Genomic DNA, 23,067 nt, shown 5'->3' on the forward strand with positions numbered 1-23,067 from the left:
CGAGATCGGCGTCGATCATTTCTCTGCCCAGTTCAGTCGTCCAGTCGCCGCTGAACATTGAAGCGCATCACATCGTCGTTGAAGTCCTTCATTCTGAGAGATCATTTCTGAGTCCTGGTGGTTAAAACTGTTGTGTCTAGGATACGCGATACTTATCCTACAATTTGGTGATATTCCAAATATGACGATTAAGTTTAGTGGCCAACGTAATTTCACATCCCCGATGCTTCGTTCTGTGATCTTATTGGTGTATGTCGCATGGCATGTAGCTGCCGTGGATGCATTTGATGTGCTGTTTGGATATAATAGTGAGATTCGTTTGTTAGAATTCCGATATGAAGTTAAAGTTCTTAATTCAAAATGTTTCATATATGTGTGTGTGATCGATTTTTATGATCTCTTTCCCAGAGAGTGAATATTGGAACATTCCGCAACTGCAGGTGTACGATAGTATTGAGCAGTGTCTCCACAACAAACCGGCCGGTGTATTCTGTATCGCGAAGGTTCTAATCAAACCGGACAGCCGTTCCGAAATATGGAAACTTATTAAAGTAAAAAGTGAAAACAAATTTTATTGCGCCTTGAAGATTACGGTGATTAATTGTTTTGGGGTTTTGTGCTTTTGTGTATTGGGTATTGTGTTTTTTTTCAGAAATACTCCAAATACACGTTCCAGTACAATCACGATGTGCTTACGCGTGGCGTGTGTCTTGAACAGTGTTCCCGCGTGTTGGAAACATTAGGCTCGATGGCAGACAGATATTACGAGCCAAAGTTTAACGTGTCGAAACGGGTAGGTTATTTAGAGCTTCACATATTATGCTTGTATACTCGCCGATTTAAAGATCACTTTTAAGGGAAGTGAGTAGCTGCACAAAGTTCTAATTGTTAAGCTCTAGTTCTTGTTCAAGTTCTAGTTTAAAAGTTACCCTGGTTTAGCAACATTTATAAATATGCAATCAAGGTTTTTTTTCGAAACATTTTCGAAAATTCATATGTGTAGTCTAAGCAACAATTCTGAGAGTCGCTAACTAATCTTAATTATTCGAATGGTCTGCTATATTGCATACCTTCAGGCGTACGAACCGTAATCATATAACTTTATTGCATTAGCATAACGATGAATTGGCGAGGAGCATAAAGAAAACAATTATTTGCTTAACCAATTAGTGCGTAGAACGATGAATTGGCGAGGAGCATAAAGAAAACAATTATTTGCTTAACCAATTAGTGCGTAGAACCCAAATTGCCTTTTGAATTTTTGAATTTTTAATTCTTTATCTTCCAGTACATAATATCGGATTGGTTGCTTCCTAATGTAACCCATTACCGTCAAACCTATGGTCACCTAATCAATGTGTGCCAAAATTACGACCTTCGAACACATTATAACCTTAGTGGATATGCTGAAATAGAAGAATGTACTACCAATGATAATTGGCAACGTCCAATGGGTATGTTTGTGCGCCTTTTTTATACAAAAAAAAAGATTTATGATCATTCCGGGGGTTTTGTTTCCTGCAGATATTCTTGATATTTCTTACATCACACTGCTTGTGGTGCTGCTTCTGCTGGTGATCGGTTCACAGTGCTACGATAGTTGGCTTGCGCGAAACTCCACCGATGAGAATCACTACGGAAAGACGCTCAAAAGCCGTGGTATGTTCACTCCAAACACATCCGTAAGGAACGTGCCGTAACTCCACACTTATCGAACTTTAGCTGATTACTTGCGTTCACAGTGGCAACTCTGGTGACTGCATTTTCGATCCGCAGAAATTGGATGCGGTTAACGTACAAGGCTACACACACCCAGTATCAGCAGGATTTGAATTTTCTCGATCAGGTACGCGTCCTGACGATGAGCATGATACTGCTGATGCACGTGTTTATCGGCATGGCTATGTTTACTGCCCAGAACCCATTGGCGATGGAGCAGGTAAAATAAAGTACTTTCGTTTTTGTTGGCGATAAGATAATGTTTTTAAACTTTCCAAACTAACGTACAGTTTTCAGCCCATCCACTGGCACAGATGTTTTTCTCCACAGCCCCATTTCAAGTAGATATGTTCTTTTGCATCAGTGGGCTTCTGCTGGTGGTGCAGTTTCTAGACCACACGGAAAATAAACGGTTCCGCATCAGCATACTATGGCAAGGTTTAATTAATCGTTATCTAAGGTAAGCGGTCTCGTTGCAGAGATGATCGCTAGATTAACACGCTGTATACGTCTTGATTGTAAAGATCACTTCCAGTGTACGCCGTATTGATGCTATTCACGGTATCACGCTACGACACTTTCCTGACGACTCCAGCCGCTTACAAAATTATGCCCAAAGTACGGCTAATTTGTCGCCGAAAGTGGTGGATCAACTTCCTGTACATCAACAACTACTACCAGCCCGAGGAACAGTGTCTGATACACACCTGGTATTTGGCTGCTGACTTTCAACTGTTCGTTGTAGGTTTGATGGTGATGACCTTACTGTGGCGGTTTCCGAAAGCTACCTTCTGGACAGCAGTTTCACTGAGCGTTGCAGGTTTCGTCCTGCCCATGATCAACACGTACGTGTACGCTATGGATGCAATGATGCCACTGACTATGAAGTAAGTACTATCAGTAACTTCAGAGTCGAACGCATGTGTAGAAGGTTTAGCTATGATTTTTTTTTCTAATCCATAATTCACAGAGGAAACGAATATCAACTGTGGTATGATGAGTATTTCGTCAAATCATACCAAGCAACGGAAACGCACTGTTGCAGTTACTTTGCCGGCATGATTGCAGGGTTACTGTACTATAAGATCAAACGCAAAGAGTTGACACTTCCGATCGCTACGGTAAAGTATCTTTCAGGAGTTTCATTGCAAAGTGCCAAGGGTAGAAAGGGAGTTAGCTAACAAATAAACACGCAATTTTTATTTTTTTTTTGTAGATAAGAAATGTGTTTACCTTGGCGTTCATATCGATCATCGGTTTTGCTCTGCAGGCACCGCTCTACAACATGATGCAGTTCAAGAAACCTTCCGTCTGGATGGCAATTCTATCGGGGGTGCATAAACTATCCATAGGTTCGTTCTATTCGATGGCATTGCTCTTGCTTACTTTCAGCAATCGAAAGTCAGCCCTTCGTCGATGGTTTAGTGGGAACACTCTTAGCCGTGTAATGGCTCGACTCGGTTTTGCATTCTATCTCGTGCAGATGTCGGTACTAAAGATAGTCTTCGGTAACTACCCAGAGGATACACGGATCAATGTTCAACTGATTGTAAGTTAGGTGATCTTATAGCAATTGATAACCCGATTGATCAACATAACTCTTTTCCAATTTGCTAGATTTCAACGTTTTGCTCAACATTCATCTTATCATACGCAATTGCACTAGTAGCATTCATCTTCATCGAGAAACCGTTTGATGTTCTCTTCAAGCTGTTATTAAGTTCTTCCGATAAACAACGTAAGACTGAGCCAGTAACAGCGGTTCAATCGAGTAACATTTCCGTGATATCTTCCGTAATGGGTCCCGGTACAATGAAACAGAACGAAAAACCCATAAAAAATGGTTCCACCATACAGCGGGCAACAGAATAGATTGTATTACTTGCTTAATATTATAGAAAATCCATTGATAAGGAGATTTTTATAACTATTTGCAGCCATCTTACTAAAGAGATTTTTGAATAGAAATTTCACAATTGGAGAGTGCTGTCACTGTAATTTGATTGACAAGATACCATCCTTCATTTATTTTCTCTTTGCATCTGTAAAAGATCCTGTAGATAAGAAGCCCACAAAGTGCATTAGAATAATTGTAAGAGGTTAATATTGTAACAAACTGATGGAGACTTATTTGATGATAACAGTTTGTTCCGATAACCATCTTCATGATCAGCTTCTTTATTCTGTTTTTAAGGAATTTTGGTTCGTTTCCTTGTTAAATTGTTGAGGTTTGGTTGCTCCTGTAAAAGTTGAAGTTACAAATGTTAAAACAGTTGCTGCTAAATTCAAATACTGTATAAACAGTGATTTTCTTACCAAACATTCGTTTAAAAATGGCCGCTGCTGGTAGTTCAACCATCAATGCTAGTACAAGTGCAATAGCGTAGCAAACGATCCACGTATAGGCGACAGATTTAAACTGTAAAAAGAAGCAGCAGCAAAATTGTGTAAGAAGTATATAAACGTACCTAGCTGTTTCATTGGGCGCTAGTCTTACGAAAATTTTCCAACTAAAATCAATCCCGGTGCCGGTAGCATTTTGCGTTAGGCTCTTTAGCACATTAAACTGCACCATAAACACACCGAATGATAGCTTGCTGAGTGTCTGGAGTATTGGATGAAAGTGGATCCATGAGTGACGTCCTTGCCATACCGTTGCACCGTACAGAATGCCCGTCGCACACATGGCACCCCAACAGCAGCGATGAATCGCACCATAGACCGCATTCCAAAGTATCGGCTGACTGTAGTCTAAACCATAGAACAGTGGCGAAAAAATGGCTTGCAGTAGAACCATCGTCGGTGGTACCCATTTCAAGAGCGATGCAATTTTTCCACCAGACAGAACAGGAACCGCAGCTGTTCGATAGCGATGGTATGCTAAACCAGCGAATAGTCCACTGAAGTAGCTGCAGGTGTGCGGATGCGCTAGCATGTAGTCATTTTTAAGGGCCGGATGAGCGTAAAACACAAACCGTAGTTGCCTGAAGAGGAGTTGAAGTTGTTTAACACTTACAAGAAATAGTGACCGAATATACTTACTTGAAATTAGTAAGAATAACTCCCGGCAGTTTGTGATGATAAAGATTAACGATAGGAGCTCCAAATGAAAAGATGGTTGTGACGGTTACAACCGGCCAAAGCATACGTGGATGGCGATTGATCAGCAACAGTAAGGGAAGTCCAGCAAGAAAGAATTGAAAATCGGCTGCCAGGTGCCATGTTTGTTGCATACACTTTCATGAAAATAAAATAACATAAAAAATATGTCTCATATTTGCGTTACGTTAGAAACTCTGCTAAGGCTTCTTACCATGTTGTTATACTTAAAGTAGTTGTTGAGGAACAAAAAGTTAAGCCATCCATTCGTGCGACAGTTATCTTTCTCGAGACCAAAGTATCTATAATCCCCCGGTCCTCGTGCAAACCAATCAAACCAGGACACCTGATACAGCCACATTACAAACAGGACGGGAAAAATCCGAACATAGCGCATTACAATCCCTTTCCACAAGAATGACCAACCGATACGGTTCGCCCTCGATGTGGCATATTCCAAAAAATGCACTGCCAGCATTACACCACTGATCGTGAAAAATGTATGCACCTGAAAGGGAAACACACTTACAGCGACCAATGAGAGCTTCAGACCGTAAAACTCCTCCAACGGACGCATGTTTGCCGTCGGTCCTGCCGTAAAGCACATGGAAACGTGAATGGCAAGAATGATCAACACCGACAGCATGCGGAAGATTTCAACGAAAGCAAAATCTCGCTGCAGTTTAGACTTTGGTGCGGCCACCAGCTGTGACCAGGTTCTGCGAAGGGAGAACTCCCTCCAAAGACTACCAAGGGCAGTATGTCGTTGTGCTGTTGTCTCTTCAGTTTCATTATTATTGTTGGAAGTGATCATACTGCAGTGCCAATCGGTATAGGTGCCATAGCAAACCGCACCACTCAGAAGCACAACAATCAATAGGAACAGCACATGATACACATCAATAGCAGGACGATGGGACTCGGCAGTGATACATCTTTCGAGTTCCGAATATCCGGACAAATTGTATTGTTCTTGAAGGTAATAGTTTACACAGATATTGAGGATCCTACCGTACCGGGTCTGATGTTGAGGAAGCTCTCGTTCTGAGGGGATCGAAAGAAGATGCTGCAGGTACGACAAAAAAAAAACACACCATTGTAAACACTTGACAATAGCCACTCAAGCATACAGGCAAACACCTACGTATGGTTCCACCGTAATACGTGTCGTATCGAATGTGGGTATGGTGGAAGAATTTAAGCTGTTCACCAGATTAACGCAAGCATCTACGCACAATCCCCGGTCCAGAAGTGAGTGTTCGTGGTAGGAAGGGTTTTTGGAATATTTCTAGAAAGCAGAGCTAGATGAGAATTTTATGATAACACAATAACGAAGATTACACTTACCTCTATGGCGTACCATACTTTAGAATCTTCCTTAGGTGTCAGAACTGTTTTGACGACACAGTAAACGCTCGTAGGATATTGTTCGAAACAATTGGTCACATTTTCATATTCAAACAGTGGCGGCATAAGCTCGTAATCATCTGCAACACATACAGACACTTTTGTAAAAATTTCTTTACGTAAGGTATAACATATAACAAGGGTCACCTTTAGTGTTAATCGCAACAGACCAGCACTGAGACACAAACGCTGAGAATAAAATAACTCGCACAATAACTACGTCTTGCCACCTCATGGTTGCCGGAAAGGGCGATGTGTACCGTTCGGAAGCTGAAATGGATATGAATCGTTGAATTTTTGGACAAACCCGGAACACAGTCAATACCGCAGCTTGGCTGTGTTGTTGAATCGGGAGAAAAAAAATGCTTTATTTATTTACTCTGATCACTCAACTCAAACTACCCGGGGCTCGAGATGGCTACTTCACCTTGAGCCTTCGAAATCTTCTGCAAATGTGTGCATGTGGTAACGTTAGAATTGGTTCGTTACAGGCGATACTGTCCTGAAACAGTTTTTTAAAACTTTTTTTTTATTTTGTTGTATTGAATATTACGCCATGAAGAAGCTACTTAACTCACCCCAAATTAGGTTTCATCTTCAAGGAATGCGTAGAATAGTATTCGTGTTGTAGAATTTTACAATTTAATTGACAAATAAAAGAACAAAGATTTTTTTTTGAATTTTCACTTAATCCAAACTTTGAGGTTGATCTGTGTCACTGTCTTTTCCATTCCTTATGTTTGTGTGATTTTACAAAGTCAATAATCAAAGTCAGGCACGTGTTTATGGTTTACCTTCTTGCCCATGATGTATAATAAGATTAAAAGTCTTTTTTTTACACTTTTTTAACTTATTTAAAATTATTTAATATAAAAATTGTAAAATTATCCTAGATCGCCGCATAATGCTTTACATAGAGTTGAGAGCCGCTGCATTTTTCAAAAGCGGTTTCCCGCGCAACTCGCATCCAAGTCGTTTACGCACGCATTATACGATCTGAGCGAAGCACGTTGCGAATCAAACAATGAACGACGATCATTCGTATGTCGACACTCAATTATCCGTGTTGTCGATGTTTAAAATCATTTGAAAGAATCGGTTGGTTTCTGTTTAACACGTTTTTTAACGGAATTTTTGGTGGGATTTGTCAATATATTATTTATTATTTACAGCGGTTAGTTTATTGAATATTATTCAACGAAATAATGAATTAATTAACACTTGCACACAAAATAACGGTAACATGTATTAACAGCCCCATAGAAATCTTATTTGTTTTAATGGTAATGTCCCGGAAAACTTAAGCTCGCCTGAAAAACATCCGTCGCAGCATCTTGATTGCTGTATTTTCGTACGTGTAGTGCAGCAGGACGGACAGTACGTACGTGATGCCAAACACTTTTATCGATTTTTGAACCTTAAAAATAAATAACAACATATTAGCGTGTAATTTATTACTAATTGCAAAACAATTTTTCAATTGTTTCATTACCAACAACCACGGTGTTACTATCGTTTCCTTCACTATGTCACTGCCATAAACGATTCGCATGATGGGAAAATGTGTAAAGTAAACACAGTAGTAAAGTGTTGCGCCGATTCTCACGATCGGTGGGATGAGAATCGCTAAAGGTGCAATAATCGGATCAGTAATATATTATATATCATATAAGAAATGTGACCAGTATACCTTCCTCTGCTAGTAAAATGCGCAAGAAGAAAGCAGCGATGAAAGATGCAGCCGAAAGTTTGTACGTGGAATAACAAACTGCTAACCACCAACGATTGTTCTGAGGCTCGCCGTTCGATGCTGCGATTGTAGCAGAGATGTACAGTCCGAGAATTGCCAGTAACATTAAAACCGTAACATTTAAGTAATGTAATATCTTCTTTTGATTTTCAGAGTTAGGAACTGAGCGTTGAAAACGATCATAAACGATCCCGGCTATCATGCCACTCACGCTCCAGGCAAGGTTGTTGTAGAAGGGTGTATATAGCTTACTCATGAAATCGCTTCCGAGCAAGAAGAAACGCATTTCATGCAAATTGGCCGGTCCTACGGGATCAAAATCAGTCCACAGTATTGTAAGGAATGGTCCTAGAAAGGAACATGCAACCATAAACGCAACGATCATGGTGGTGTGTTTTGGTAGTCTAAAAACACAGGATAAAATAATTAGCAAAATGATTAAATCGAATAAAAATACTATTTATAAACTACCTGAATATTGTCTTTATCGTCAATACGATCAGTACGTACAGTTGCATATCCGCGCTAACATACCATGAGTCCGGCAAGCACTGTAAAGATCCACAAAGATGAATGTTTTGCCCCATCTCGATCGTTGGACAAAGCACACACACAATAATGCCATTTTACCGGTTTGTTCATATTAAAGTTGGACATGAACAGCACGTTCATCCACCAGTATGATCGGCAAAAACCTTGCTCCATGATCAGTTGACGGGCACAGAGTGGTCCACCACCGATAAAGCGATCATACGCGAACGTCGAGAATGTGACCATCAGCAGGTTCAATGGTACCAGCCTTATCAAACGATTCATAACGATTGCGCCGAATGTAGGTCGATCGGTCGGATTGGTGTGGAACAGTTTCACCGTAAGCAGCATGGAGCTCATCGTGAAGAATGCCAGCATCAGGAACGGGCAAAGGAGACGCCACAGTTTCACGTTCGGATGAGCTATGGACTAGTGGGGTAGGTAAGTGATCAGACTATCAAATACAAGCGTTTCTGCCGTTGTTGTAACTCACTTCCTCCAACAGTTCGATGTTACTCATCGGCATCAGAAATGGTCCGAAAAGGCAACAGTGTGCTAGAACTACCCCAACCGAACCGAAGCATTTGTACATATCGAACAAAGCGAACTGCTTGATTGATTTATCCTCCGTTCGGGGAGCAAACTCTTTTGCGAACCATCGACGAGCGTTGAATAAGAGAACACAGCCAAGCACTAGTGCTATCGCTAGTAAAACACCTATCGCTTGCTCGAACTGGGGCTTTGGATCAGTTTTCAAGCAGTACTCTATCTCCGTGTACGCAGACAATCCACGGTACTGTGCCACTAGTCGGCGATTAATCACAACACTTGTTGCTTGCTCCGCCTGCATATCCGGATGCATCGCAGAAGGAAAGTACGTACGGTTCAACACATAGCGATCGAATTTGCTCCATGATGCCGGAAAGCTGCTTCTAGGCAATGCATCTTTACCGTTGGTTGCATCCCTTTGTGAAGCGGTCAAACAAATGCCCCTATCTAGAAGCGTTCTTCGGAATCGCTTCAGATCATTAATTTCAAAATCGGAACTAGATCTCGTCACTGCATCACCTGTCAGTAGTACACGCACAATGCAGTACCAATCACGGGTCGGTGCTATGTTACACTTGTTCCAATCGTCAAGTTCGTACAGTGCCGGTTGTTTATCATAATTTTCGGGAGATACAAAATACACCGACAGGATCACAATTTGTAACGCTACTACTAGAACTTTACTGCTGAAGTTCATCTTCAGTTCGACCTACTGGTAGCTGCAAACGATCAGAACACACTGATGCTGGTGTGGAAAATGAAAAAAAACTTTACACCCAACACAAACCAACCAACTCAAGGGAATAATTATCAGTTACTGATGCCGCTCATAGTGATTTTGCCGGTTCTGGGTGAATGTGTGAGGGTGAAGACCTAGAAGTTATTACGCATGTATTGATTTTTTGTTGTTATGCTAAGTACAATTCCTGCCAGTGAAGTAAACCGACGCTGAGTGTCTTTGAACGGGTGAACAAAACAAAACAAAAAAAAAACCGTTGGAAAACGTGGTTAAGTTTGTAAACTTTCGTTCACGATACGGATTGGCATGAATGGACGAGACTGCAGACAAGCTACTTTTAGTGGCGAAAAGATAAATATAAAAAATTTATATATATTTCCTACGGAATCGAAGCTTCAACCTGCTGCGTATTTAAGAAAGCTAGCGTACTCACTGCTATGACACTTCAAATAATTTTCATAATTTGAAAAAAAATCCACTTATCATCGCATCACCGCCAATCGTCAGACATTAAGATTGAACTGATCTCACAAACTCACACAATTTAAAACCGCACACAAGCAATGCGGGCTGGACAGGTTGCACTTTCCACACTGGAACGCAACGAGTATGTCAAGTTGTTTGAATAGTCGATTACGCGTGGGGGAGGGTGGGACTATAAACTTCCTGATTTAATGTTTGTTTACCGCCGTTCGTCGCTTACCGCTCCCTCATGTTCCCTGTTTTCGAGACCGCATTGTTTTGCAGCTACAGTTAAGAGCCCATAAAATGAATGATTTTGAACTCGTCTGTCTGCGAGTGACCCAGAGGTTAAGTTAGAGGGCGTAAAGTGAAGGCATTACCTTGATGTGGCCCTTTGCTCTTAGCACGTGCCACAATCTTGCGACGCGACGTAATCGAGCTCGCTTTAAGGGATTTTGTTTGTCATTTGCAGAATGCAATTTGCAATTGTTTTTGAACATAATTTTTAACTAGTGATTTTTGCATGTTTAAGCATTACGCCCTTCGGTTGGTCGGCGGGGAAAATAATCAAGAGAAAATATGTAAAAACAAAAAAATATATATTCTGTAGCTTTTAACCATGGCCTTTACCTTGAACGAGTTTGCCTAGTTTTACAATTACCTATATTCGCTGAAGTTCATGGAGTTCACTATCTGGTGTATTAGAGCAGCAGTTGACCCTTTCGATTTGGGCCATCGGTTTCATTGCAATTACAACACGATCTCGTTTGCTTGACTTTTAGCTTTCCCCTTACGGTTGAGCTTTGGCTCCGTCTGACATGATCAGAGTGGCGTACAACGCAATCACTGAACAATTTCTCGCCAACGTACCGTGCATCGATCGCACAGATCAGCCTCCATAGCACCAATACTGGTAGAATGGCTTATACCTCGCGATTACCATTGCAAAACTAATCGACCTAGACCTAGGCCCACAGTACGGTCGAACGTTGTTCAGTTTATCGATGGCATTTTCGGAGAACATATTCCCGCGATAGGACGCGTTCTGGTGCGCTGCGTGGTAATGGAACATATTGTGGTGCTACTAGTACTCCTGGCCACCGTTGCAATAGTCCGCAGTGAGCCACATTCTGTGCCACCGATCTTTCTTTACGATGACTTTGCCCACTGTGAGACACAAGGGTCCGTGTACTGTTACGGCCGAAGTGTACTGCGGGTGGATCAATATCCGGTCAATTTCGTTGTGCCACAAACAGAGGTAGGTGATGTTCGTTTTTTGGTGGAAGCGTGACAGTGTTTCGCCCGGAAACAAAACCAGCATCACAGCTAGTGGCTTATACAGATATTTGTTTTATTACTAGGGGCTTTTTTGTGCGTCACGTTCCTAATCCTAGTTTCGTTCTTATAAGTAGTCTGTTGAGGTGTTTGCCTGCAAACCCGCAAAATGGATGATAGGAAAAACAATAATTTATTAATGAAAAATTCTTTCGCTTTGTGCAGAACATGGATCGGATCGTCTACAAAAACAGAGTACATCATCTCGAGCTGGGAGTCTGTTTGCGCGAGTGTGAGAAAGCTTTGGCAGGTTTAACTGCAACCCAGAAGGAGTCACTTTATCAACCAGAAATTCCGGTCAACTTTACCGTACGTATGGTGTGAAATATTATGTTCACTAAATTGACCAAAGTTCCTATCCAGCTTAAAAAATGTATTAAAATCATGCTTCTCATGTTCGATTAAAGTGGTAGTGATTGTTTTCCTTTTTTTTATTTTCTGTGCAACGCATTTGATGCATATGGAACCGATTTTAAATTTTTCTTTTTTCGTGAAAATTCTTTTTGACGTTGTTAGTTTGAGAGGTGATTTTCAATGATTGTTCTTGTTAAAATGTTGGGTAGATTTAAATACGAATTATCAAGCAAGTTGCGTTCAATGGTGCGGTGATTAATGGTAGACTAAGCAAGACGAATGTCCTGTCTGCATTGAAATTTTGGCTGAATTAACATGATCAATCTTTTCGGTCATGACGGTCGAAGGAGGAACATAAAAAAAAGAACTAGCACTTCTGTTTGAGAATTAGAAGAATCGTATCCATAAACTCCAGGTAAACACAAACTAAATGTTAAAAGAACTTAAGTTATTAAGATATTTTCATTTCAAAAGCTGAGCCGATCGATCCACGCTCTCGCTTGTACGCTACAAAGCAAATAATTTAAAATTAATTAAAACGTTGTTTTTTGCTGTTGCTGTAATCAAATTGCACAATGTTGAAAAACAATAATTGCCATCATTCATGTACCACCTAGAACAGCAATGAATTAGTAAAGAAAGTCGATTATTCTACGCATGCAACTTTCACACTGTTTCTCAGCCAAGCGTGAGATGAGCACTTGATTCTGACGAGATCATTCAAAAGCATCGGCTCGATCGATACAATCGATCATCAAAACTAGTAGCAAATGCATCGTATCTGTATAGCTTTCACGTGTCCTTCACTATCAGCTCAGAGAGAAAATGAGAGAGAGATAGAAAAATAGAGAGAGGGAGAAAAAAAGATAAATATGCCAGCCAATAACCGTGAACTACAAATCTAGTTAAATTGCTTAATTCGCCTATTTAGTTCATGATTCCGAGCGAGCTGTTTCCCACGATGAAAGACGATAAGCGCCGGTACGAGACGCTCGTAAATGTGTGCATAAACCAACGACTCCGCACGCGTTACAACATTACCGGTTACACTGCGCTTGAGTACTGTCGACCCAAAGCGACCAAACAAACGGCCCGTCCGTTCGGTGAGTAATGGCAACGCGCAGAACGGTGGCTTGCCAGTAACTACAACCTGTTTTTCCCTTCCGTTCTCCGATAAAGATACACTGGAGGTGCTGTTTCTTGCTGTTTCGGGGACGCTGGTAGTAACACTAGTTCTAACATCGCTGCTAGATGTTAGCGGTATCAACCGCGGTATGGAACGGATGATGGAAATGACAACTTTCGTAAACTTGCTGCTTCTCTTACCCGCCGAGATTATGCTTTCTTTTCAGATAATGTTTTTATTTCCGCATTTTCCTTGCGCCGTAACTGGATACGTTTGAGGGCGGAACCGGACTCTACGCTGCACCGGGATCTATTGTACATCGATGGATTACGCGTGATCATTAACCATCTTGTAATTATCTTGCACAACTTCCTAATAGCAAGCGCCGCTCCGTTACAGAACTATGGTGAGCTGGAGACAATGTTGTCCTTCACTCCAATGCTGATCTACTTATCGTCGAATGCGTTCCTGGTGCAGGTGTTCTTCACGATCGGTGGTTATTTGCTGAGTGTGAATTTTCTACGCGATGCTGAAAAAAGCCCAATTAATGCCCGGTACATTGCAAACAGGATACTGAACCGATTGCTTCGTCTTCTGCCCGTATATGGATACTTTCTGCTGTTTTCCGTCAGCCTTAACGTACGCTTCGACGTTAACCTTAACGGGTACCGGCTGTTTACGGCCGAGAATGCAATCTGCCGCCAGAACTGGTGGGCTAATATACTTTTCGTTAACAACTTTCCGTGGCCGAAGGAGCTCTGCCTGATGCACACCTGGTATTTAGCGGCCGATCTGCAACTGTTTCTGATGGCGTTGGCACTACTTTTAATGATCCATCGATGGCCTAAGCATGTTGGTACGGTGTTTCTGTGCGGTGTGCTGGTGTCTTTTGCGATACCGGCCTTAATAGTACATCAGCACAGGTTGCATCCTGTGTTGCCGGTGAAGCTGAGGTATGGTTTTGGTTTCTCCCGTCTCCTGTCTTTGTAATCATACGGTTCAATTGTCTTTTGCAGTGAAGTAAAATTTATAGTCATGCACGAACCTTGGATACGGCAAGTTTATTTACCCAGCTATGCAAACACCGGATGCTATCTATTCGGTGTAATAGCCGGATATCTCTACCATGCGATCAAGAACAATCGGATACAACTGCAACATTCGTTGGTAATTAGTGTTCGAAGTCACCAACAGCACTTTAAACCAAATGTTATATTATGTAAATATCTTTCTAGCTTTATCAAACTGTTGATAGAAGTGTGACACCAATTCTTGTTGGAGTCATCATGTCCACCTCCCTGTGGTACACTATCGATGTGCCGAAACCAAACCTCTGGATATCCCTGTACAGTGCGCTCTATCGGAATATTATCGGTATTTTTGTGGCCGTTTGTTTCGTCCGATGCATTATCACACCTCCAGGCAAGCAGTGACTGCATTTAGTACCGAAAGGGTGTGAAGTTTTAAATTATTTCTCACGTTGTTTTTTTTTTATTTCAGGTATCATACGCAAAATTCTCAGCAGCAAGCTGCTGACTACACTTGGCAAGCTTACGTACAGTGCTTACGTACTGCACGACGTGGTAATGCGGTTTATACTGTTGAATCAAAACTACAACACCACCATCACCGTACCAATGTTTGCAATGTACATGTACATTGTGACCGTGGCAGCGTTTATCGGCGGGCTGTTAGTGTTTCTCACCATCGAACAGCCTTTAATACAACTTGTTAAACCACTCATAAACCAAATGTGTCCTGTGCAGAGGATAACATCGCAGCAAAAGCAAAAAGAGCACTAATATTACTGGTACAGCCTCTAGGGGGTTTGATTTGCGATTTTTATTTTTTGACGAGAAATTATGAAATTTTTTTTTTTTCATTTGTATGGTATGGCCAACATGTATTGCGTATAATTGTGGGTAGCCTAATACAACACAACATTTACATTGGTTAGGAAAAGGTTTGGCACATTCTCCATGTTTTGATGTTTTGTTTCTGTTTTGTCTAATTATTCTACATACTTTTAAACTCCTCTACATTTTCTGTTGCTATTATATTAGGAAAGTATCAGGATGCACCAAAACTACGCCCTTAAACACATTATACGCTATAAATTCAGAAATCCTTCTTAATTGTAGAAAAATGTGCTTGGCCACAAAACAGCTCTTTAAAACTATAACACATTCCCCAATACATAAAAAAATGTTTGACAAACACAGAACAAGAAAATAACTAAAAATGAATTACATGGAAAAACTGTACGAAGATAATAGAGAAACTATACGAAATATGGAAGAAATGACGTTAAACGAGCTAAACCAAAATGTGAAAGTCACAATCAAAAATGACGAAGGACTAAACAAGAAGAACCTAAGTGATCAAAGAATAATGAATAATGAATACAGAAAAGCAATCCAAGAAGCAATGAAAACATATCCAATAATTTTTACTGATGGAAGTAAATCTACAGAAGGTGCAGTTATAGAAATACACATAACATCTCACGACACGAATTCATCATACAAATACAAAATGGAAAACATAACATCCATAACAAGCATTGAAATAGCTGCAATAGAAAAAGCATTAGAAATAGCACATGAAAAAAAAAATCCTTAAACCAATCCTCCACACGGACAGCCAAGCAGCATGTTAAATAATTAAAAAATCACAAAAAGAAACACACACAGGAAAAACGATACACAACATACTAAAACATGCCAAACTAACCAAAGCAGAAATTTGATGGATCCCAGGGAATTTAGGAATTGCAGAAAATGAAATGGTAGACAGATTAGCGAAAGAAGGTATATATGAACCAGATATTATTAAAAACAGGATAAGAATGGAGGATGCCATAAACCGAAGTAGAAATAAAATGATAGAGGACACAAAAAAGTAATACCAGGACATGTGCGCAGAAAATGGAAAAAAATCGAAGAATTCCAACCCAATTTTGAGCTCATACCTTGGCTACCTTGGCCACCTAGCATACCTTGGCACCGAGAAATCGACATATCGGCCAAATACGGAAAATGAACAGAATTCTAGCAGGACATGACCTAGCTAAATATTGGCTACATAAAATGGGGATCGTAGAAAAACCAAACTGCAACATATGCGAAATGCCAGAGACCGCCAGACACATGATCTTTGCATGTAAAAAGTATATGCCACTGGGGATATCCATAGAGGGGCTAAAAAAACATTGGAAGGATGGAAACGGAAAAACAGTCAAATGAATCATGAACTACATAAAAAACCATAAGATAGAATTCTAAAACACTAAATTACCAAATTTGGTTCATGTGATAAACGGCGCCAGTCCACACGGCCGGGCCGGGTTCAAATCCCATCCGGACCGTCCCCTCCGTAGCAAGGACTGACTATCTGGCTACGTGGTAAAATAAGTCTAGTAAGCCAGAAATGGCCGGCGTGAACTGTAAGGTCGTTGAAGCCAAGAAGAGAGAGATAGGTTGAGATGTGTCAGTTCTTGCTGAGAAGCAGAAACACCTACAGCATCATCACTTCCTGATTTGCACGAAATTACACGTGGACCGGCATTAAACACAATTAGAGATGTGCAAAGTGAGTAAGAGTGAGATATTGAGTTGAAACTTTGTATTGAACGAGTTTCGTTCACTCATCACGAGAAGAAACCAAAATGTGCGAGTGAGTTGAAACCAAAATGTGCGAGTGAGTTGAAATTTTGAGTATTTCAGCAAATTTTATAAATTGATTTATTTTAATGCCAATTTGTTGCAATAAGTTTCTTTTCACTCAAATAATGCTTTAAATTAAAAAAAGAATAAAAAATCAAAAAAAAATTTAAAAAAAATTTTCACTCGAAAATTTCATAAGGCTTACCCCTTACGTTTTTTTTGGGAAATTTTTCAAAAAAATTTAAATTGATTTATTTTAATGCAAATTGGTTCAGATAAGTTTATTTTCACTCAAATAATGCTTTAAATTAAAAAAAAAACCAGAATAAAAAATAAAAAATTATAAAAATTAGAAAATTTCGTAAGGTTCATTTTTGCTCCAAGTTTTACCTATAACTCTGTCGGTATCCGACGGATCGCCAATCTTTAACCTGTGGTCGATAGATGACACCAATGGCTACATTTTCTTCTTGGACGGCCAAGCCCTCAGATGTCTGTGCCAGAAGTTATTCGAGGAACTAAGTTCCATACCCTGTTTGAGAAAATGTAAAATTTTCCTCATTTTTGAGCAATTCAGCAAAATTTATAAATGGGATATATTTTAATGTGAATTTGTTGCAATAAGTTTCTTTTCACTCAAATATTGCTTTAAATTAAAAAAAGAATAAAAAATCAGAAAAAAAATTTACAAAAAATTTCCACTCGAAAATTTCATAAGGCTTACCCCTTACGTTTTTTTTTGAGAAATTTTGCAAAAAAATTTAAATTGATTTATTTTAATGACAATTGGTTGCAAAAAGTTTCTTCTCACTCAAATAAAGCTTTACATAAAAAAACAGAATAAAAAATTATAAAAAAAATTAAAAAAATCGAAAAATTTGAAAATCTCCTTATCAGAGGCGGATCCCGTTTCATGTCCTTGCGGATCAGATTAGCCCGCTTGTTCGCTTATTCAGGTTTCATAGTTAGGCAGAGCGAACAGTATATCCATTTGGTTAGTTTGGGTATTGTTTCAACTCATTTTTGTTTCAACTCACTCGACCATTTTCGTTTCAACTCACGTGTTTACTCTTATGGCAACTAGACTCACCACGACTACATGCTTACACTCATGAGTGAGTAAAATGACCGAACCTTCACTTATATGTTTATACCGGCTCTTTTTCATGACTCCGAAATGAGTCGTTAAATGAGCTGACTCCTCATAACGACTCATTCACTCTGAGTTGACTCACGAAAAAGAGCTTTTATTCTCATCTCTAAACACAATGATATAACACTTCGGTGGCACCACCAACACTTCGTCACAATTATGCGAGCCCGACGCTGTTCACGGAATAAACGGAATAAAGGACGTTATCACCACACCAATTATATCAATCATCCAACCACCTCACAGCATCCAATCGTTTTTCCAAAGACCCCGTAGACAAGAGAAGAACCGAACAATCGAACAGATCCGAAGCATCTGACCAGCGATCCTTGCTGACAATTGGATAGGGTTACAAAATTTATACAAAATTTTGACCTCACATTGAACGTATTGATAAAACCAGTATAAGGCGAAATGAACAACGTGTTCTTGATCGTTTGGTTTTTAGTGTGATTAAAAATGGTACAGTGAAGAACAAAAAATAGTCACTATACACTATTACAATGTTAGTGATGAAACTTTTATTTTTTATTTTCTTATATCATTTTACACTTAGATTTTCTCTTTTCATAAATCTACCACAATTTCGTAATTTTTAAATCGGGGTTTTATCGATCTTTAAAATTAGCTCCTCAAATAGTCTGCGAAGAATTAACCCATTTATGAGAGTCACTTACTCGGAGTTAACTCACATGAATGAGTTATTACTCTCATGTCTAGAGTCGACTTTCGAGTCGTGTGACATGGCTTATACAAAATGAATGAGCTTAACTCAAGCATCTATTAACTTAATTGAGATCGCCATTTCATACAGACTTACTTTCTTGGAACTCTTTCTTGCAAGACGTTAGCGTTCTAAAATGTTTTCTTCCTGTATACAATGTCGCGCTTAACATGAGCGAGACGTTGTGGAGCAGAACTGATTAATTCTTCGAATGTATCCCTACACTCATTTCCCTATGTATTGCAGAATAGACCTCTCTGATGCATGTTGACAATGCAATCAGCTTTAATTTTGGAAATCCAACTAAAACTTTTCTTAGGGCATCCGAAAAAAAATTGATCCGGCACTGTGTATACAACATGCGGTCAGGTTTAATCTTAGATCCCCAACTGCAGTTCTTTTAAAGGCCCCCGAGAAACTTGATTCGGCACTGTGTATACAACATTTTTCGGATTCGCGAATCGATCGATACTACGTTTCCGCAAACCTGCAGCCGAATTTAAGAACCACATAACCTTGACGCTATTTTCTGCTCATAGACCGTTCACGCTGCATCTTTGTCTTCCTAATATTTCACAACGTAGGAAAAACAGGACCGAGAAATGAAGAAATTATTATAAAGATGTTCGGACAGTGATTAATAAAACAATTCTTGAATGATCAATTTTACATATAATTACCACAGAAAAAGTAGAGTTGTTTAAAAGTATGTAGAATAATTGGACAAAACAGAAACAAAACATCAAAACATGGAGAATGTGCCAAACCTTCTCCTAACCATAGTTAATGTTGTCTGATATCAGGCTACTCACAGTTATTAAATTTGGCATGGTTTGTTGTCTGCTGTTGCGTTGCTGTTGTTTGTGGGCAACGTCGATTTGAAGTCGTGGCGTAAGGACAGTTGAGATTTTTCCTCAAACTTCCTTAGTCACAATTCACTTAAAAAACTTCTTAAATCCAAAGTTTCCGTTGTCTTTTTAAGGTTTTGAGTTCTAAGGAAATTCTATCTTTCACCAAAGAAATCATCGCTTCCAAACTAAAAGGAATTATTTTTATTCTTCAAATGGTCCTAATACACTTGCAGTTGTCTTTTATTTTGTGCTTAAGCGGATGTAGATGCAGTTTAGGATTGATTGGTTTTACTTTCCTCATCAATGCGGTTCGGTTTTGGTTCTGTAAGAAGAGACGTGTTAAGGTATTACGAAAAGTAGTTAATGTTTTTTTAATGTTAAACCAATCCTACCTTTAAAACTTCTGAACATTTGATTCTGCAATGCGGATGTTGGTAGCTCTAGCAGTAAACAAAGAAACAATGACATCAAATAGGACATCACCGTCGCCCCAAACACTAAGGAAAGCTACAAAAGGAAGAAAGAAAATAGCATATGAGTATCATCTTCTAACTGAATTAACCTCATCAGTTCCATCAGTTACCGTGAGTGTATCACTATAATAAACCGGTCCACGCGTGCTGACAAACATGTAGTGCATCACGAATAGATGAATCAGGTAGGCACCGTACGTCAGGCGGCCCAACGGTTCGAAAAACGGATAGTTCAACATTCGCTGCAGTACACCGTTAACACCGTAGATCGAGCCTAGAAGAATGATTCCAATTCCGATGCCAAAAAGGTTCTTCGAGATGACAAAATAAATCGCCATCCATACGGATGGAGTTTCGAAGTCATTCACGTAGAACATGTACGACGGTAGCATCGAGAGTGGAAGGCTACAAAGCGTTACGTACCACACGGTACGAAACGTGTTACTTTTGGCGAGATTTATTGAACGTTTCTGAAGCTCCGTAAAGATGACTCCGCTCAGGATGCCCATCATATAGTTGGCAAAATTAATGTGCGTAGGTATGTAGGCTTGCAGGAAATATTTGTCGTACCAAAAGAAGTATCGTTGAGCTCTATGATGGGGGAGCAGTAGAATAAGATGGGTTTCAAGTATTATCTTCTTTACAAAATTGGTAGGAGAATACCCACTCCAATGTAACCACAAACACTCCCTCCAGCTTTTGGTAGTAGATGGAAAAAGCTGGCACGACGTAGGCCGCAACGATCACAGTCGACAAAATGGCGATCTTTGCACGAGGATATTTCACGATCGTTATCAACACGATCAGTGCTACGATGAATGCTTGAAATTCAACACCAAGATACCATCCTTGCAGGACACACTGTCAAGAATGAAGGAAAGTGTAATTTCTTCACAAGTTCACTAATGCACTCTCTTACCGATTCGTCAGGATGCACGTAGTTGTTGATGTACAGCAAATTCGTCCACCAATAGCGTCGGCAGAATGTTTGTTCCGTTTCGACAAACCAACGCCACAATGGTCCCGTTTGCAGCTTAAGTAGCCACGTGGCATGTAGTAAGATCACAAACGCATATGCTGGTGTTAATCTAAATAAAATTATTTGTCTGTTAGTTGAATTTTTGCACGGTTTTTCGATTTAATTCGGGTTGGCTCCAAACTCTTCCTGTTTAGCGGATTCAATTTTTGGATAGCAAAGGGTTTTTTTGATTACTTGAATTGATTCTTTTTTACTAGGAGCAATTGATTTCAACTCTCCAGTGTGTTCGATGTTTGTCTTTATAACCTCCCCTGTTAAATATTGAGTTGCATTAAGTTTAAATGAGCTTGTGTATATATTTGTAAATGTTTTGTTTTTACAATTCTTGAACGCAGTTATGCCAATGATATATTTTACTAGTTAAGTTATAATTTACCACACTTGATGTTGGTGTAGTATTTTAATTAGAGATGCAAATATTAACTCTTTGGCAATCCTTCCAAATCAGTTAAAAAAGTGGATTCAAATCCGTTTGGTATTCTCGAATCCATCGCTCCAATCCAACGGAAGAGAAACTGACTCCAGGGGCTATAAAAAAAACTATCAATGAAACTCAAGCCTTATGACGAACAGGCTACGTACTTGTTACATTTCAACAAAGGAACGGTCGAGCTAAAAGTGCTACGCACGATAACTGCACTTGACCATCAGAGAGTGAGTTGGAAGTATTACTCCAATACAAGCGGTGTAATGCAGTTTAAAAATTGACAGAACTTCGGCCATAATAATTGTCTTCGGTGGCGATAATTGTTTTTAAAAATTGTCGATGTTAATTGTCGTATTTAAAATTGTTCAGAAATTCTGTTTCCCTTAGATGGATAATATAGCTCACATAAACATTTCATACTGGAATGCTAACAGCAATACAAACAAAAAACTCGACCTGTTCAATTTTCTTACCGTTCATTCAATAGATGTGATGGCAATCACAGAAACATTCTTAAAACCTGGTCAACGTTTTAGCGTATCAAACTATAATGTGTATAGGTTGGATCGGCAGGATGGACCAAAAGGTGGAATATTATTACTTCTAAACCCGGATTTTAACCCTTCTGAGTTCATACACCCTAAAGATATTATCAAAACAATCAGAAATATTAAAAGTAAAAAATCCACCGCTATGAACCAAATAAACAATAAAATGTTAAAACATCTTCCCAGAAATACAATTGAACTATTAAATTTTATAATGAATAGTGCACTTAAGCTAGGTTACTTCCCAAATAGTTGGAAAATGGCAAAAGTTGTCCCTATTCCAAAAATTGGAAAAGATCTGAGTACTCCTTCAAATTACCGACCAATTAGTTTACTTAGTTGGCTAGGAAAATTATTTGAAAAAATTATCGCCATAAAATTGCGCGCTCATGTGGAAACATTTAACATAATTCCAAGCGCCCAATTCGGCTTTCAACCAGGTTTATCAACAACTCATCAGTTAGAAAGATTAAAAACAAACATAATACAAAATAGAAGCCTAAAAAAATCCACAGGTCTTGTATTGCTCGATACAGAAAAGGCATTCGATACTATATGGTTTAATGGTTTAATTGCCAAACTTGTCAAATTACATTTTCCAAACTACTTAATACATATAATAAGAAGCTTCATTACAAATAGAAACAACCAAGTTTTCATTAACTCAACATCATCGGAATCGTACACCCCTTGTGCCGGGGTACCCCAAGGCAGCGTAATTTCTCCGCTATTATTTAACATATACATTTCCGATATCCCAAAAATGAAAAATTGTAAGCAATACCTCTATGCTGACGATGTCGCCATAACCGCATCTGGTAAAAAATCAAACACAATTATAAATAACCTAAGTACAGCTCTCAGCGCATATTCAAAATATTGCCAGAAATGGAAATTAAAAATTAACAATAATAAATCCGAAGCTATCGTCTTCACTCGATTCACATGTTCAAACAAAATACCCAACAGACAAATTAAAATATCGAATGCAAACATTCCTTGGAAACAAACCGTAAAGTATCTGGGAATGACCTTAGAGAAAAGAATGACGTTCAAGCCTCATATTGAAAACACAATCGTGAAATGTATAAAAATCTTTCGTAGTCTTTACAGCTT

The 23,067-nt window shown here is 39.3% G+C and overlaps 4 protein-coding genes across 4 annotated transcripts in view; 2 read left to right on the forward strand and 2 right to left on the reverse strand.

Annotated features, from left to right (window-relative positions):
- Positions 1 to 43: 43 nt before the first annotated feature.
- Positions 44 to 4,986, forward strand: LOC125768991 (nose resistant to fluoxetine protein 6-like). The gene is made up of 11 exons (XM_049437355.1): positions 44 to 308; positions 409 to 551; positions 653 to 793; positions 1,289 to 1,454; positions 1,525 to 1,659; positions 1,743 to 1,939; positions 2,010 to 2,179; positions 2,244 to 2,606; positions 2,690 to 2,840; positions 2,936 to 3,268; positions 3,337 to 4,986. The coding sequence occupies exons 1-11, from the start codon at positions 182 to 184 to the stop codon at positions 3,589 to 3,591; spliced, it is 2,181 nt and encodes a 726-aa protein (XP_049293312.1). The 5' UTR covers positions 44 to 181; the 3' UTR covers positions 3,592 to 4,986.
- Positions 4,987 to 5,938: 952 nt separating this feature from the next.
- LOC125772376 (uncharacterized) lies at positions 5,939 to 6,591 on the reverse strand. Its single transcript, XM_049444023.1, has 3 exons — positions 6,373 to 6,591; positions 6,166 to 6,305; positions 5,939 to 6,106 (listed from the first exon to the last, which is right to left on the reverse strand). The coding sequence occupies exons 1-3, from the start codon at positions 6,458 to 6,460 to the stop codon at positions 5,939 to 5,941; spliced, it is 396 nt and encodes a 131-aa protein (XP_049299980.1). The 5' UTR covers positions 6,461 to 6,591.
- An 855-nt stretch (positions 6,592 to 7,446) lies between these two features.
- On the reverse strand, positions 7,447 to 10,609 carry LOC125768992 (uncharacterized). The gene is made up of 6 exons (XM_049437356.1): positions 9,000 to 10,609; positions 8,606 to 8,935; positions 8,447 to 8,526; positions 7,916 to 8,379; positions 7,718 to 7,851; positions 7,447 to 7,642 (listed from the first exon to the last, which is right to left on the reverse strand). Exons 1-6 carry the CDS (start codon positions 9,750 to 9,752, stop codon positions 7,526 to 7,528), a joined length of 1,878 nt encoding a protein of 625 aa, XP_049293313.1. The 5' UTR covers positions 9,753 to 10,609; the 3' UTR covers positions 7,447 to 7,525.
- A 611-nt stretch (positions 10,610 to 11,220) lies between these two features.
- The window catches only part of LOC125772377 (uncharacterized), a 36,569-nt gene continuing 24,722 nt past the window's right edge, over positions 11,221 to 23,067 (forward strand). Inside the window, exons 1-8 of the mRNA XM_049444024.1 lie at positions 11,221 to 11,514; positions 11,757 to 11,900; positions 12,877 to 13,048; positions 13,125 to 13,217; positions 13,298 to 14,024; positions 14,088 to 14,238; positions 14,307 to 14,493; positions 14,572 to 14,871. Coding sequence (XP_049299981.1) covers positions 11,320 to 11,514; positions 11,757 to 11,900; positions 12,877 to 13,048; positions 13,125 to 13,217; positions 13,298 to 14,024; positions 14,088 to 14,238; positions 14,307 to 14,493; positions 14,572 to 14,871 — 1,969 coding nt within the window. The 5' untranslated portion in view covers positions 11,221 to 11,319. The remainder of the gene's footprint in view (positions 11,515 to 11,756; positions 11,901 to 12,876; positions 13,049 to 13,124; positions 13,218 to 13,297; positions 14,025 to 14,087; positions 14,239 to 14,306; positions 14,494 to 14,571; positions 14,872 to 23,067) is intronic.

The sequence above is a fragment of the Anopheles funestus genome, chromosome 3RL, assembly GCF_943734845.2.
Source record: "Anopheles funestus chromosome 3RL, idAnoFuneDA-416_04, whole genome shotgun sequence".
Lineage (NCBI taxonomy): Eukaryota > Metazoa > Arthropoda > Insecta > Diptera > Culicidae > Anopheles > Anopheles funestus.